Source organism: Mustela putorius, unplaced genomic scaffold (genome assembly GCF_011764305.1).
Source record: "Mustela putorius furo isolate JIRA1106 unplaced genomic scaffold, ASM1176430v1.1 tig00001059_pilon_pilon_pilon, whole genome shotgun sequence".
NCBI classification, from domain to species: domain Eukaryota; kingdom Metazoa; phylum Chordata; class Mammalia; order Carnivora; family Mustelidae; genus Mustela; species Mustela putorius.
Window position 1 is genome coordinate 2678838 of NW_025421553.1, and position 12854 is coordinate 2691691.

Genomic DNA, 12854 nt, shown 5'->3' on the forward strand with positions numbered 1-12854 from the left:
CTGAGATAGGTGCTATTATTATCCTCATTTTTAAAACCTGAAAAATGACATAGCAATTTATGAAAGTAGTATAGTATGTTGTAGGAGGTTACAAAATACAGATAGGCAAGATAAGCGTGAAAACACCATTTTCCTACCATTCAGAAAATATTAGTTAACATCTTTTTATGTGAACTTCTGGAGTTTAGAAAACCTCTTTCTTTCTTTTTTTTTAAGATTTTATTTATTTGTTTGACAGAGAGAGAGACACAGCGAGAGCAGGAACACCAACAGGGGAGTGGGGGTGAAGGAGAAGCAGGCTTCCCACTGAGCAGGGAGCCCAATGCAGGGCTTGATCCCAGGACTCTGGGATCATGACCTGAGCCAAAGGCAGACAGTCAACAACTGAGCCACCCAGGTGCCCCCAAAAATCTCTTTATTTTCTACCCAACCTAACTGTTAAGACTATTATCTGAAAATATAAAAAAGGAATTTCCATATTAGAATGTAGAATTTTTATATTAGAACATTGGCCCTTTCTTTCTATTTGCATTATTCTTTAGCAATCCTAAACATCCCTAAGTCCTTTTTTTTTTTTTTTTTAAAGATTTTGTTTATCTATTTGAGGGGCAGGGAGAGAGCACACAAGTGGGTGGGTGGAGGGGCAGAAGGAGAAGCAGGCTCCCCACTGAGCAGAAAGCCTCATGTGGGGCTCATTCCCAGGACCCTGGGATCATGACCTGAGCCAAAAGCAGCTGATAACTGACTGAGCCACCCAGGGGCCCTGACATCCCTAAGTCTTAGACGGAGCCAGCTGAATATTAGGCTATATTCAGGGAAGGGTAAAAAAAGATAATCATGTACATGCATTAAAACAAAGTATTGTTCCAGTGTACCGGTTAGTTGTTGCTGGGGAGCAATCACAAAATCTCATTGGCAGAAACAACAAGAACTTACCCTTGATCGCACATCTTGGGATCAGCTGGAGTGGCTCTTCTTAGCTACTGGTCTATAGGTTGGCTGAGATGGCTCATCTTGGGGCCCAGACTAGACAGTTAATGGCTACCTCGGTTTGTTCTTTTCACAATGATGGCAGAAGTGGCATGGGACAAGCCCAACTGTATAAACATCTATCTGCTAACATCCCAGGGGACCAAAGCAAGTTCGATGTCAAGCCTGAAGTTAAGGGATAAGGAAAGACCTACCTGCAATGAGTACTTAGTACTGAGGCCAAGGCAAGGGTATGGGTATATAATACTACTATGAGGGCATGAAAAATTAAGACTAATCATTTAATCTATCACCCCTACTTTTCATGTGTGTGTTTATTTATTCATCTACCATATACATAAAAAATATAAATATATACTCATAGGCATATACACATGATATACATATGTACACATACATATACACAAGATGAAATAAAACATGTAGCTATGTGTCAAAAGATTTATGAAACTTGAAAACGGAATGGCAAGCGGAAGCTGGGTGATTAGTTGGAGAAACTAGTGTATTGTACCTGAAAAACCCAATTAAGAGTAAATATAAAAGCATTTCAGGGGGCGCCTGGGTGGCTCAGTGGTTTAAGCCGCTGCCTTCGACTCAGGTCATGATCTCAGGGTCCTGGGATCGAGTCCCGCATCGGGCTCTCTGCTCAGCAGGGAGCCTGCTTCCCTCTCTCTCTCTGCCTGCCTCTCCATCTACTTGTGATTTCTCTCTGTCAAATAAATAAATAAAATATTTAAAAAAAAAAAAAAAAAGCATTTCAGGGACAGGACCAGCAGCAATTTGATAATAAATTGGACACTGGGGACCAGGGAAGGGGAAATGAAAAGGAAGAAGGAGTGAGGGAGGAGATATTAAAGTGATGACAATTCTGCATGCCCGGGGACAGTGGGGAGACCAGAGTAGCGGGGACCAGGAGCAGGAACGGGTGAAGGAGGCTGGAAGACAGCAGTTGGTCTTACTTGGCATGGTGAGTTTTCAGATATCAGCAAACATCAAAGTAGTCATGTCCTCAAAATGATTGGACTTTGGTGGCATGTTGAGACAGGAGCACTAGTTAGCTTTGTTTGTGACTGTGGACGAGTTTCTAATGTGTTTTCCAGCTCTTAATTTCTGTAATCCTTTGACCTTTGTAGGGATGTCCAGTTGGAGCAATTTGAACACAACGTTTCCCCCAAGGAGTGCAGATGGAAAAGAATAAGACTTATGTGTCGGGGGCCAAAGGATGTCCTCTAGAATTGCTCTTGGCCGGCATAGTGTTGTTGTTGTTCTTGTTCCTTTTGAATTACTTTTATGTTTGTTGTTTAAATTTGAGAACATATTAAAGTTGGATATACTTTAGTCCGGTCCCAGACTCGACCAACCCTGCCTGTCTTAGAAGGACCCATTTCACACATTTACCTTGTGTCCTAGTCCTTGGAGGACATTTGGGATTTCGACCCCTGCTCTTGGTCTGGGGCTAACTGCTGATGGGAAGGTGGAAAATACTCCGAGAAAATCAGGAAAAACCTGAGGTGGGCAAGCACTGAGTCGTGAAAGTTGGGATTAAACAGGCTTTTAAAGAAGTCCTAAAATTCACTGATTGGTCCAGAAAGCTGAAAACCAAGCTTGTTAAAGTCTTTGCTGTTCTTTTATAATTGGACTAGGTTTTAAACTCTGCCAAGGGTAGAAACAATGTCTTTTCGATGTTCTGAAACATTATCTTATAGTGAGATGTCAGGTGCTTGATTGATTTCAAAAGAAAGACAGAGAGGGAGAGAGGAGACAGGAAAAAAAAGAGAACCAAAGGATTCAGAGTTGCCTCACTTTCCCAAATAATTAAATAGGGTTCATGTCTAGAATCACCCAATGAAAGAGGTCTTTTTGCATACTTCCCACGTTTCTAGAAGCAATAAGAAAGTTGGAACTAGGTTTCCTCAGTGTGGATATATTCAAGAAATGCGCTTTTCTCCCCCATTAACCGCGTTCTCCAGCTCAATGTCTCTCCTAACGAGTCTTCTTCTGTTCACCCCTCCCGTAGAAATGACTTGTTGATGGTCTGTCGCCAACTGAATATGGAGGAGTCTGTGGCTGAGATCATGAACCAGCTGGGTGCAGATGAACATGGGAAGATTTCCTTTCAGGATTTTACAAGGTGCCGCATGCAGCTCGTTCGAGAGATTAGGAAGGAGGAAGTAGGTCTTTCTGAGAAGTCAGACAACTCCTGTAAAAAGAAGAAGCTGCGGGATAGAATTGCATCCTGGCCCACGAGCAGCGACAACAGTTTGGGTAGGTACAACCAGGTGGCAGTTTGGTAGTGCCCCACGAGCCCTGCTTGGTGCCCTCTGTAAGCGGGAGTGGCCTGCCCAGCCTGCTGCCGGCTCGTCCCCAGGCTGCCTTCTTGGCCACACATTCCCTGGGTGAATGCTCCCTGTTTCCCCTAGTTCTGTCCTACAGAGTTTACCCCTTTCTTTAGTTTTCATTCTTCCATTTTCCAAGCATAATAATATGTAGCCATTTAGTTATTGGAGAGGTAGGGCACGCTGGGAGGGAGAGGTGGTGACTGCATCAGCAGACCTCAGAGACAATCTGGGGACGCCTTCAAATATTAGTGCAGCTCTGGGCCGTAAGGTTTTAAAAAAAAAAATCCATTTCTCTCTCTCTCTCTCTTTTTAAAGATTTTTTTTATTTATTTGACACGAAAGAGATGCAAGAAAGGGAACACAAGTAGGGGGAGTGGGAGAGAGAGAAGCAGGCTTCCCGCTGAGCAGAGAGCCCAATGCGATGCCAGGCTCTATCCCAGGACCCTGGGATCATGACCCAAGCCAAAGGCAGGTGCTTAATGACTGAGCCACCCAGGTGCCCCCAAAAATCCATCTCTTGTTTGCTTAATCTTTTTTTTTAATTTTTTTTTTTTATTTATTCGACAGAGATCACAGGTAGGCAGAGAGGCAGGCAGAGAGAGAGGAAGGAAAGCAGGCTCCCTGCTGAGCAGAGAGCCCGATGCAGGATTTGATCCCAGGACCCTGGGATCATGATCTGAGCTGAAAGCAGAGGCTTTAACGCACTGAGCTTATTGTACATGTTTCTGGGCACTCAAAAATGTGTGTGTGTGTGTGTGTGTGTGTGTGTGTGTGTGTAGAGAGAGAGAGGAAATTTATAATTTTTTATAATGAAAAGTTTAGAGGAAAGAGGCATCTGAAAGTTAGCCTGAACAAAGGGATAGAGGAAAGTATCTGAATTTTCTACTTATATTTTAGGGAATTTTTTTTTTCCCCATAAAACTATCTTCGGGATCTCTCTCTCTCTCTCTGCTTCTTTCTCTTCTAGGTAGATCTGGTGGCAGGAAACAAAGCTCCATGTTAATTGTTCATCATTTGTTAAATATATACTAATTAGCATGGATAATTATGTAGTGTCCCATAACACACACGCACGCGCATACACACACACACACACACACACAGAACCTGAATAATGCTCTTGGCAGTGGAATCATTTGGAGCATTATTATTGAGTAATTGAAATAATAAACGTGTCCTCATATCCCCTATGACTTACCATCTTAATGGATTCCATTTTAACTTCACATCAGATGTCTGGTAATGCATATGGTCTCAGCATAATATGTAGAAATATTTCATTTTTGAAGTAACATTTTTTCTGAGTATTAAAGTAATATATGTTTGTTATAGAAACGTAGGATTTTTAAAAAGGCAAGCAGAAGAAAATAAAAATCATCCTTAATACCTCACATCCAGAAATAATAACTACTGCTTAGATTTCTCCCTCCCTCTCTCTCTCTCTTTCATGTGTGTGTATGTGATTTGTTTTTTATTCATTTGTTCACATACTTTCTATATAGTTTTGTATCCTGTAATTCATCCCTTGCATTTTCCTCATGCTTTTTAATAGCACTTGAAAGCATGATTTGTAATAGTTGCATGACATAAAAAGGACATGCAGTAATATTTATTAGATGAAAGAATGGAGTTCTTTTTGCTAAGCTGTGCTTTCTAATTTTTCTGCCAAGAACATGGCCTTCTTATATAATTATAAGCCCACACACATACACATTTGAAATAAACTGTGGTGCATCCCAACTAGTGAATCCCGTGTGGCCACTGAAGTAATATTTATTGTGTCTCTAGGAGGAATACTTGTATGGGGAAAAAAAACCTACACCATCCAAAATTGTATTTTAATGTGTGGTATATGTTTAGAAATATTCTAAAGGGGGCAGTTTTTTTTCTTAAAAGAGGCATTTTGGGGGGCGCCTGGGTGGCTCAGTTGGTTAAGCGACTGCCTGCAGCTCAGCTCATGATTCTGGAGTTCTGGGATCGAGTCCCACATCAGGCTCCCAGCTCCATGGGGAGTCTGCTTCTCTTTCTGACTTCCCTTCTCATGCTCTCTCACTCTGTCTCTCTCTCTCAAAGAAATAAATAAAATCTTTTTAAAAAAAGAAAAAAGAGGCATTCTTGATAGAATTGCTACCCATATCTAATTGCATAAGCCATCTCATAGGATTGCCCTAACCTGAGAAGGAGGTGAAAAGGAGTTCCTCCCAACCTCTGTAACTGTTTGCCCAGGAGAAAGAAGAGGTAGCAGAGAGGCAGTGAGTCATAAAATGGGTCGTGAACTGAGGAAATGCCAGCAGATGTGCAAGCTTGTGCCAGTTTATCCTGGTAGTGAAAGCCTCAGAGTCAGATCATTGGAGTGTGAATCTGGGTTCTGTCGCTTCCCGCCTCCGTGACACTGGACAAGTTACCCAACATCTCCATATCTCGATGTCCTTGTCCAGCGTAGTGTTAGAACAATTACGGTTATTTGGAGGAATGCAGAAGCTAATATCTATAAAAAGCACATAAAACAGTGTCTAGCCCATAAGAAGCACAAAACACAGGTTAAGCTAATATTATTGTTATCACCACTCAGTTTTATTCCCTGTCAATTGTGACAGTTCAGTCTCATGATGAATCAAATACATTGAAAAATCTACAATAATTAAACAAAGAATCCCTCTCTTTTCCACGGTGTTAATCATCTCTTCTGGCTCTATGCACAGAAAGTGCAGTTCCTCCCACCCCGGGGGGCTGGGGGAGCCCCTTCCTGGCTCCTGCCTCCCTTCTCTGTTACTCTCCACACCTGCTGGTTTCGAAAAGTTTGTCTACACTGAATGCTTACCAGTCCTCACCAAAGGCCTTCAACGCACTCTTCCAGCTTTGGTTGTCACTGCTCCACTGAACCTGCTCCGACTGCCTCCGTGGGGACCAACTCGAGGGGTCTTCTTCCGTCCTCATCTGGATCTTTGGCATTTTCCTCAGCGATCTACTCCCTCATGGCAGCAGTACTTCATTCTTTTGGACTTCCCCACACCACATCTTCCTGGGGTCCTGCCCACCATTTTGGCTTCCCCTTCTTAGTGTTGGTCTCTCAGGGGCTTTGGGGCTACAGTCTGTTTGTGTGTGAGTGACTCCCATGTATGGGGATCTACCCCTGCTCTTTCCGGTGAGCTTCCGAATCAGGTAAAAGAGACCCATATTTCTGGATGTCTTATAGACCTCTCATGCCTAACATGCTCAGAAGAATTTTTGATTCCCTTCCTCGGTCTTCCTCCCAGCATCACTGATCTCCTAGATACCCCCATATAGGAAATATCACCCTCCTCTAGTTTGCTTAAGCCAGCAAGTCGTGCTGTCTCTTTTGTCAGGGTACCTCCAGAATGTGTCTCCTTCCTTAGCTCTCCTGCTACCCCCCTCATCTAAATCACCATCATGTCTTGGTTCAATGACAAAAATAGTCTATAACTGGCCTCCTTGATACCTGCCTTGACCCCCTATGTTTCGTTCTTTATCCTGCAGTCAGAATGGTCTCCTAATATTATGGAAACATGCTCAGCTCATTCTGATGTCTGCAGCATTCCATGGCTTCCGTATCCCCTAAAATGACGTCCAAGTTCCTTACTGCCGTCTGGCTCGTACCCATCATGCTAAGCTGTTATCATACTGATTGCCCTAATTATGCATGCTGCAGCCCCACTGACCTTCCTGCTATTCCTCCAACTAAGCAAACTGAACTTGCCTTCAACCTTTGCCCTGGACCTTTCCTCTGGTCTAAACTCTTCTTTCTGACCTTTTCATTGCGTGACTGGCCCTTTCCTGTTATTCAGATTTCAGCTTAAATATTCCTTCTTTAGAGTCCTTTTCACATGTCCTTTTTGCTTCATACAACTTCTTTTTTTTAAAAAGATTTTATTTATTTGAGGGGCGCCTGGGTGGCTCAGTGGATTGGGGCCTCTACCTTCAGCTCAGGTCATGATCCCAGGGTCCTGGGATGGGGCTGTCTGCTCAGCAGGGAACCTGCTTCCCTTCCTCTCTCTCTGCCTGCCTCTCTGCCTACTTGTGATCTCTCTCTGTCAAATAAATAAATAAAATCTTAAAAAAAAAAGATTTTATTTATTTGAGAGAGAGAGCGAGAGCGAGAGAGTGTGCACAGGCGGGGGGGTGGGGCGGGGGTGGGGAGACAAGGGACGTGGCCCTGGGACAGGGGGATGCAGGCTGGCTGCAGGGAGCCCTATGCAGGGCTCGATCCCAGGACCCTGAGATCATGACCTGAGCCGAAGGCAGACTTAACCAACTGAGCCAGCCAGGCGCCCCTCATACAACTTCTTCTCTGATATTCCCTTATGTACTTACCCAGTGGCTTATTTATGTATGCCCCACAGTACTATAAAAGTTCCACCAGAGCAGACTGCTGATGACCTCTCAGGGGTACTGCTATACCCCCAGCACTCGGAACAAGCTCAGCACGTTAGAGATGCTTAGTGCATATTCGTTGAATGACTGACTGCGCAAAGCACGGTATCCATGCTCTTTTGGGGACACACGGCCGCACATTGCATGGTTCCAGATACCAAAGAACTTACCATTTCATTGTGAAATGAAAAGCACACAACAAATTAAATAGCAATAAAATTTAAGCTAGAGTCAACAGAACTTTATTTTTAAGATTTTATTTATTTATTTGACAGAGATCACAAGTAGGCAGAGCAGCAGGCAGAGGGAAAGGGAGAAGCAGGCTCCCTGCTGAGCAGAAAGCCTGATGTGGGGCTCAATCCCAGGACCCTGAGATCATGACCTGAGCCAAAGGCAGAGGCTTTAACCCATTGAGCCACCCAGGCACCCCATAGAGTCAATAGAACTTTAGAAGCAACTGAATGGTGCCGAAGGTGCATAAGGAGAGCTAAGAAGACTGTGAGCTGGAGTTTCAGGATAGCTTTGGGATGCTACCTGCGGCTGCAATATGGAGAGAAGTAAAGGGAATGTTGTACCGCTGTGAGAAAATCCTGAGACAAACTTGGGTGTAACAGTTAAGTGCTGGAAGGACTTTATTGTCAGTTCTGACATTTCCCAGCACATCCACAGCAGGGAGTTGGCAGAAAAAGAAGAGCCATCAAAACATTACATGCTTTACTTGGAGGAGGAATTTCGATCGAGTCATTTTTCTCAAATGTTTTCCACAGAGCCCTGGTTTCAAAGGATGGTCATAAATATTATGTGAAGAAGTAATTCCTTTGTTAAATACATTGGAAAGCTTTGGATTAAACTAGATTAATAGTTTCCTTTACTGCAAGACGTTTCTGAGTCTTTAATATGCTAATATTTCTTGTGACTCTCCAGGAGAAGAACAAAATAGATAACATTTCACACATTTAATTGACCATAAACTTTCCATTTACCAATCTTCTCTTTGCCTTTGCATTCTCTGCTCAAATATACTTTGGGGAAAAATTAAGACAGCTAGATCATAATAGATTTTTATGTCTATGTTAAGTCCTCTGAGAGAAATAATATTTAAAAGTTTTTTATGTCCTTCAGGCACCAGCTATATAAAATTAAATACTTACAGCAATAACAGTAAAAAACTGTTAAAAATTACTAATATTTACTGTGCACAAGGCAATTTGCTAGGCATTTATTTGTATCATAGGCTACGAATATAAATTCCAGGTCACCACTGAGTTACTATGGAATTTAGGCTACATTCTTGATTATTCTGAGCTTCGGTTTTCTTATCTCTAAAGATAAAGTAGTGATACCTGCATTATAAGGTAGTTGGAAGGACTTAGTGAGATGTCATTTGTAAAGTTCCTACACAGTGCCTATTCACATTAGGTTTATCAGTAAGTAATAGTGTTCCTATAATTATCATTATCCTCCCTAATCCTTATGGCTACCTGCCACGTTTAGAATAGAATCCTGCATTTATAGAAGAGGATACTGAGGCTCAGAGAAATTTCTTGACTTGTTCTATGCCACAGAGCTAATAATGAGCTGAGAACACTAGGACATTGCTTATTGAAAGAGATGATTCTGAGTCACCTGCACCTTAAAAAACGGTCTTGGTCATCAAGATGCCAACTAAAAATAACACTGCCATCCAGAGGCCAGTCCCAGAAATTGCAGACACATGGTCCCCAGCGTCTGAGAGGGCAAGTCCTTTTAGGAAATCCCGCCCCTTTGGCAGCAAACAACAACATACCTTACACAAAAACAGGTATGAGGTTTTGTGTATACTGCCTAATTTACAGTGGAAAACAAGTGTTTATTATAATTATTTGTAATTTTCATTTCAAAATTTTGTGATTTGATTTTCCTCATTTAAAAATTTAAATTGAGGGGCACCTGGGTGGCTCAGTGGATTAAGCCACTGCCTTCAGCTCAGGTCATGATCTTAGTATCCTGGGATCAAGCCCCGCAGCGGGCTCTCTGCTCAGCAGGGAGCCTGCTTCCCTCTCTCTCTGCCTGCCTCTCTGCCTACTTGTGATCTCTCTCTCTGTCAAGTAAAATCTTTTAAAAATTTTTTAAATTGAAAAAAATTTAAATCACATTTTATAAACAATGATTTAAAGTTTTTTCTATTTTTTTGTGATTAGGAAAGACTGGAGTTAAAAATTCCTAGCTTTGGGTCCCCTGGGTTGCTCAGTTGGTTGGGCGACTGCCTTCGGCTCAGGTCTTGATCGCTGGGTCCTGGGAGGGAGCCCCACATTGGGCTCACTGCTCAGTGGGGGAGCCTGCTTCTCCCTCTCCCGCTGCCTGCTGCTCTGCCTACTTGTGGTCTTTCTCCATCCCTCTAATAAATAAATAAAATCTTAAAAAAAAAATCCTAGCTTTAGGTGTTTATATATGTTAGCAATTCCAATAGAGACTCTATTTAAACACTCCCTTTTAAATAAACAGTTTTTTACTTCAACCAAGCTGTAAACTTTACCCACGATTTCCACATATTTTTGTCAAATGTGTGAACTATGTGAAAGAGAGCTTTAGGGTGATGACCACTGGAAACAAAAACCACCGAATTGCCTGAGGAGAACTGATAAAAGCCTTCAAGCTTGCCTAATGAGGTTGTTACAAGCCTGGGCTTTTCAGATCTTTGGGGGCACTTGTTTTTCTTCCTCTGGTCAGGTCTCAGAGAGCCAAAGACTTATTTGAATCAAATCCCTATGGTTTTAAAACATTGTTTAAGACAGCAGACATAAAGACCTGTTAATTAATACAACTTCATTTAATTTATGCTAGGATTAGAACACTGGGCACAGTTTCCGATAACCTATATCCTCAAAAGACCCCTTATTGGTCTTTCTTTGGGTTATATTCCCACCTGATGTGCCAGCCTTCATTACTGCTCTGGTAGCCGTCCCTGTGGTCCAGCAGGAACATATAAAGTTCTGAAGTGTCTCAGACAAACTAATAGCAGGACTTTTCCTTAACAGGAATTCAAAGTAAAAGATGAGATCAAAGAACATATAGTTTAGACAGGAAGATCTCCAAACCCACAAAGCCTAAGGGAAAAATGTAAGGAGATATCGATTGCTTGGCAGATTTTAAAAAATAAATAAGCAGCTCCCTGAATTTTAGTTTAGTTTCTTGCCTTCAAAAAATTAAAACCACACATCATTAATATACATCAAGCCTGTCTAGTCCTGACACATGCCAGTTTTTCCAGAATGAATGTTATTTTTAAATATCGTTGGGGCTCCTTTTGTGTATATCAAAATTCTTCTAAACTCTTGAAACAGGTTAAGTGAGACATGAAGGCATTTTCCAATCCAGCTGCATTATCCCTGGTATGTAGGGTTCTGGGTGGTGAATTAAGAAAATAAAAAATGGTTTAAATCCTCTGTGGGTTCTGTATGAGCAGTTAATAATTAACACAGAGCCTTTGAAATAAAATCACTCAGGAGAGAGATTCATTGGTAAAAGTACTGCCCAGTTAGCATAAAACCAAACTGAAGTCACTGTGGTTTTTAGCTCCAGGTGAGGGTTTCTAGAAGTTTCTTTGGTAGGGGTGGTGGCAGTTTTTCACATACCCTGAGCCCTATGTCATAGAGTGAACAACATGCTTATTTAATTTACTCCTAAATTGGGAGTTAGCATAGGCTTCTAAAGTTTTTAAGTAATAGAGATCATTTCACATTCTTTTTTTTTTATTATTCCAATAAGTACAACATAATTTTATTGCATTATGAAATACTATACTGATTTGCCAAAATTTTGTAGTTTGGAGAAGGAATTCCCTTCCTTTTTTTTTTTTAATTTTAATTTAAATTCCAGTTAGTGAACATAGAGTGTAGTATTAGTTCCAGGTATACCAATAGAGTGATCCAACACTTCCATATATCACCTTGCTCCTCACACAAGCACTCCTTAATCCCCATCACTCTTTAACCCGGCTTCCCTCCTACCTCCCTCCTGGTAACCATCAGAGGCCAAGAGATCTTCTGAACAAAGAAATGGGAGAGAATATTATAAATCCCTTCTCCCCAACCCCTACCAAGCTATGTCCTCACTGGTTATTTGAGGTTTTGTGGGGTCTCAGGTAACTGAACCCACTATTAAAATTTAAGTACAAAACAGCTAATGAAATCAAAGATAACAAATGACTTTGACATCATCCGAGGCAGGGAAAACAATCAAGTCAGATGTATGTTATTTATTTGACTGAAAATGTTTCTCTGTTGGGTGTATTTGAACTTTGATTCTTTGTGTTTATTTGGCTGTTCTTAGTCTGAACTTTAAATACTGCACTTAAGATGTCAAATTCTATTTGTAGTACGTTCACTATCATCTCTCCACTCTGTAGTCATTGAGGGCAGGAAAATTACAGGACGACGTAAGAAGAAAAAAAAACAGGTGTATCTCTTTTAATTTAATTTAATTTGTTTTAGAAAGAGAGAGAAAGGGGGGCAGAAGCTGGGGGGTTACCGAGGGAGAATCTCAAGCAGTCCACACACCCAGTGTGGAACCTGAGGCAGAGCTTGATCTCACGACCCTGAGATCATGACTGGAGCCGAAATCAACAGTCAGGTGGTAAGAGAATAGGCCACCCAGATGCCCCTGGTATGTTTCTTTTTTCAACTTTTAAGCAAGTATATACAAGATCACCAGATTCTCAGCTAGTTCTTGAGATACTTAATAGTTTGGATTTCTTTTGCACATTATTACATCCCGTACGTCACTATGCTATTCTGCAGTGGTCTAAATTCTTGGAAAACAATGTCTCAGGTAGTGCACACTTGACCTGTCTTACTTCCTGATTTTGTCCTTTATGGGTATTTCCATCTATTTGGCGGTGCTCCTTTTGAATATATTATTTTAGTGCCATTCCCATTAGTTATTTCATTTTAGCCAGCACAGAACAAAACGTTCCTGGGGATCCAGGTGTGCTTGTCTCAGGTGGTAATCCTGGCATGAGGGGCTCCCCTGATAACCTGCGTTGATAGTATCTTTTGAAGGACATAAAACACAATGAGATTGTTCATCTATTTTCCCTCCAGCATGATTTAGCTGAAGCAATTCATTAAGTGTCACTGTTTTTATGGGATGTTG

The 12854-nt window shown here is 41.6% G+C and overlaps 1 protein-coding gene across 2 annotated transcripts in view; it reads left to right on the forward strand.

The window, feature by feature from the left end:
• The window catches only part of MCC (MCC regulator of WNT signaling pathway), a 433071-nt gene that overhangs the window by 81762 nt on the left and 338455 nt on the right, over positions 1-12854 (forward strand). For both annotated transcript variants that reach the window (XM_045087128.1, XM_045087129.1), the window contains exon 2: positions 3008-3255. In XM_045087128.1, coding sequence (XP_044943063.1) covers positions 3008-3255 — 248 coding nt within the window. The remainder of the gene's footprint in view (positions 1-3007; positions 3256-12854) is intronic.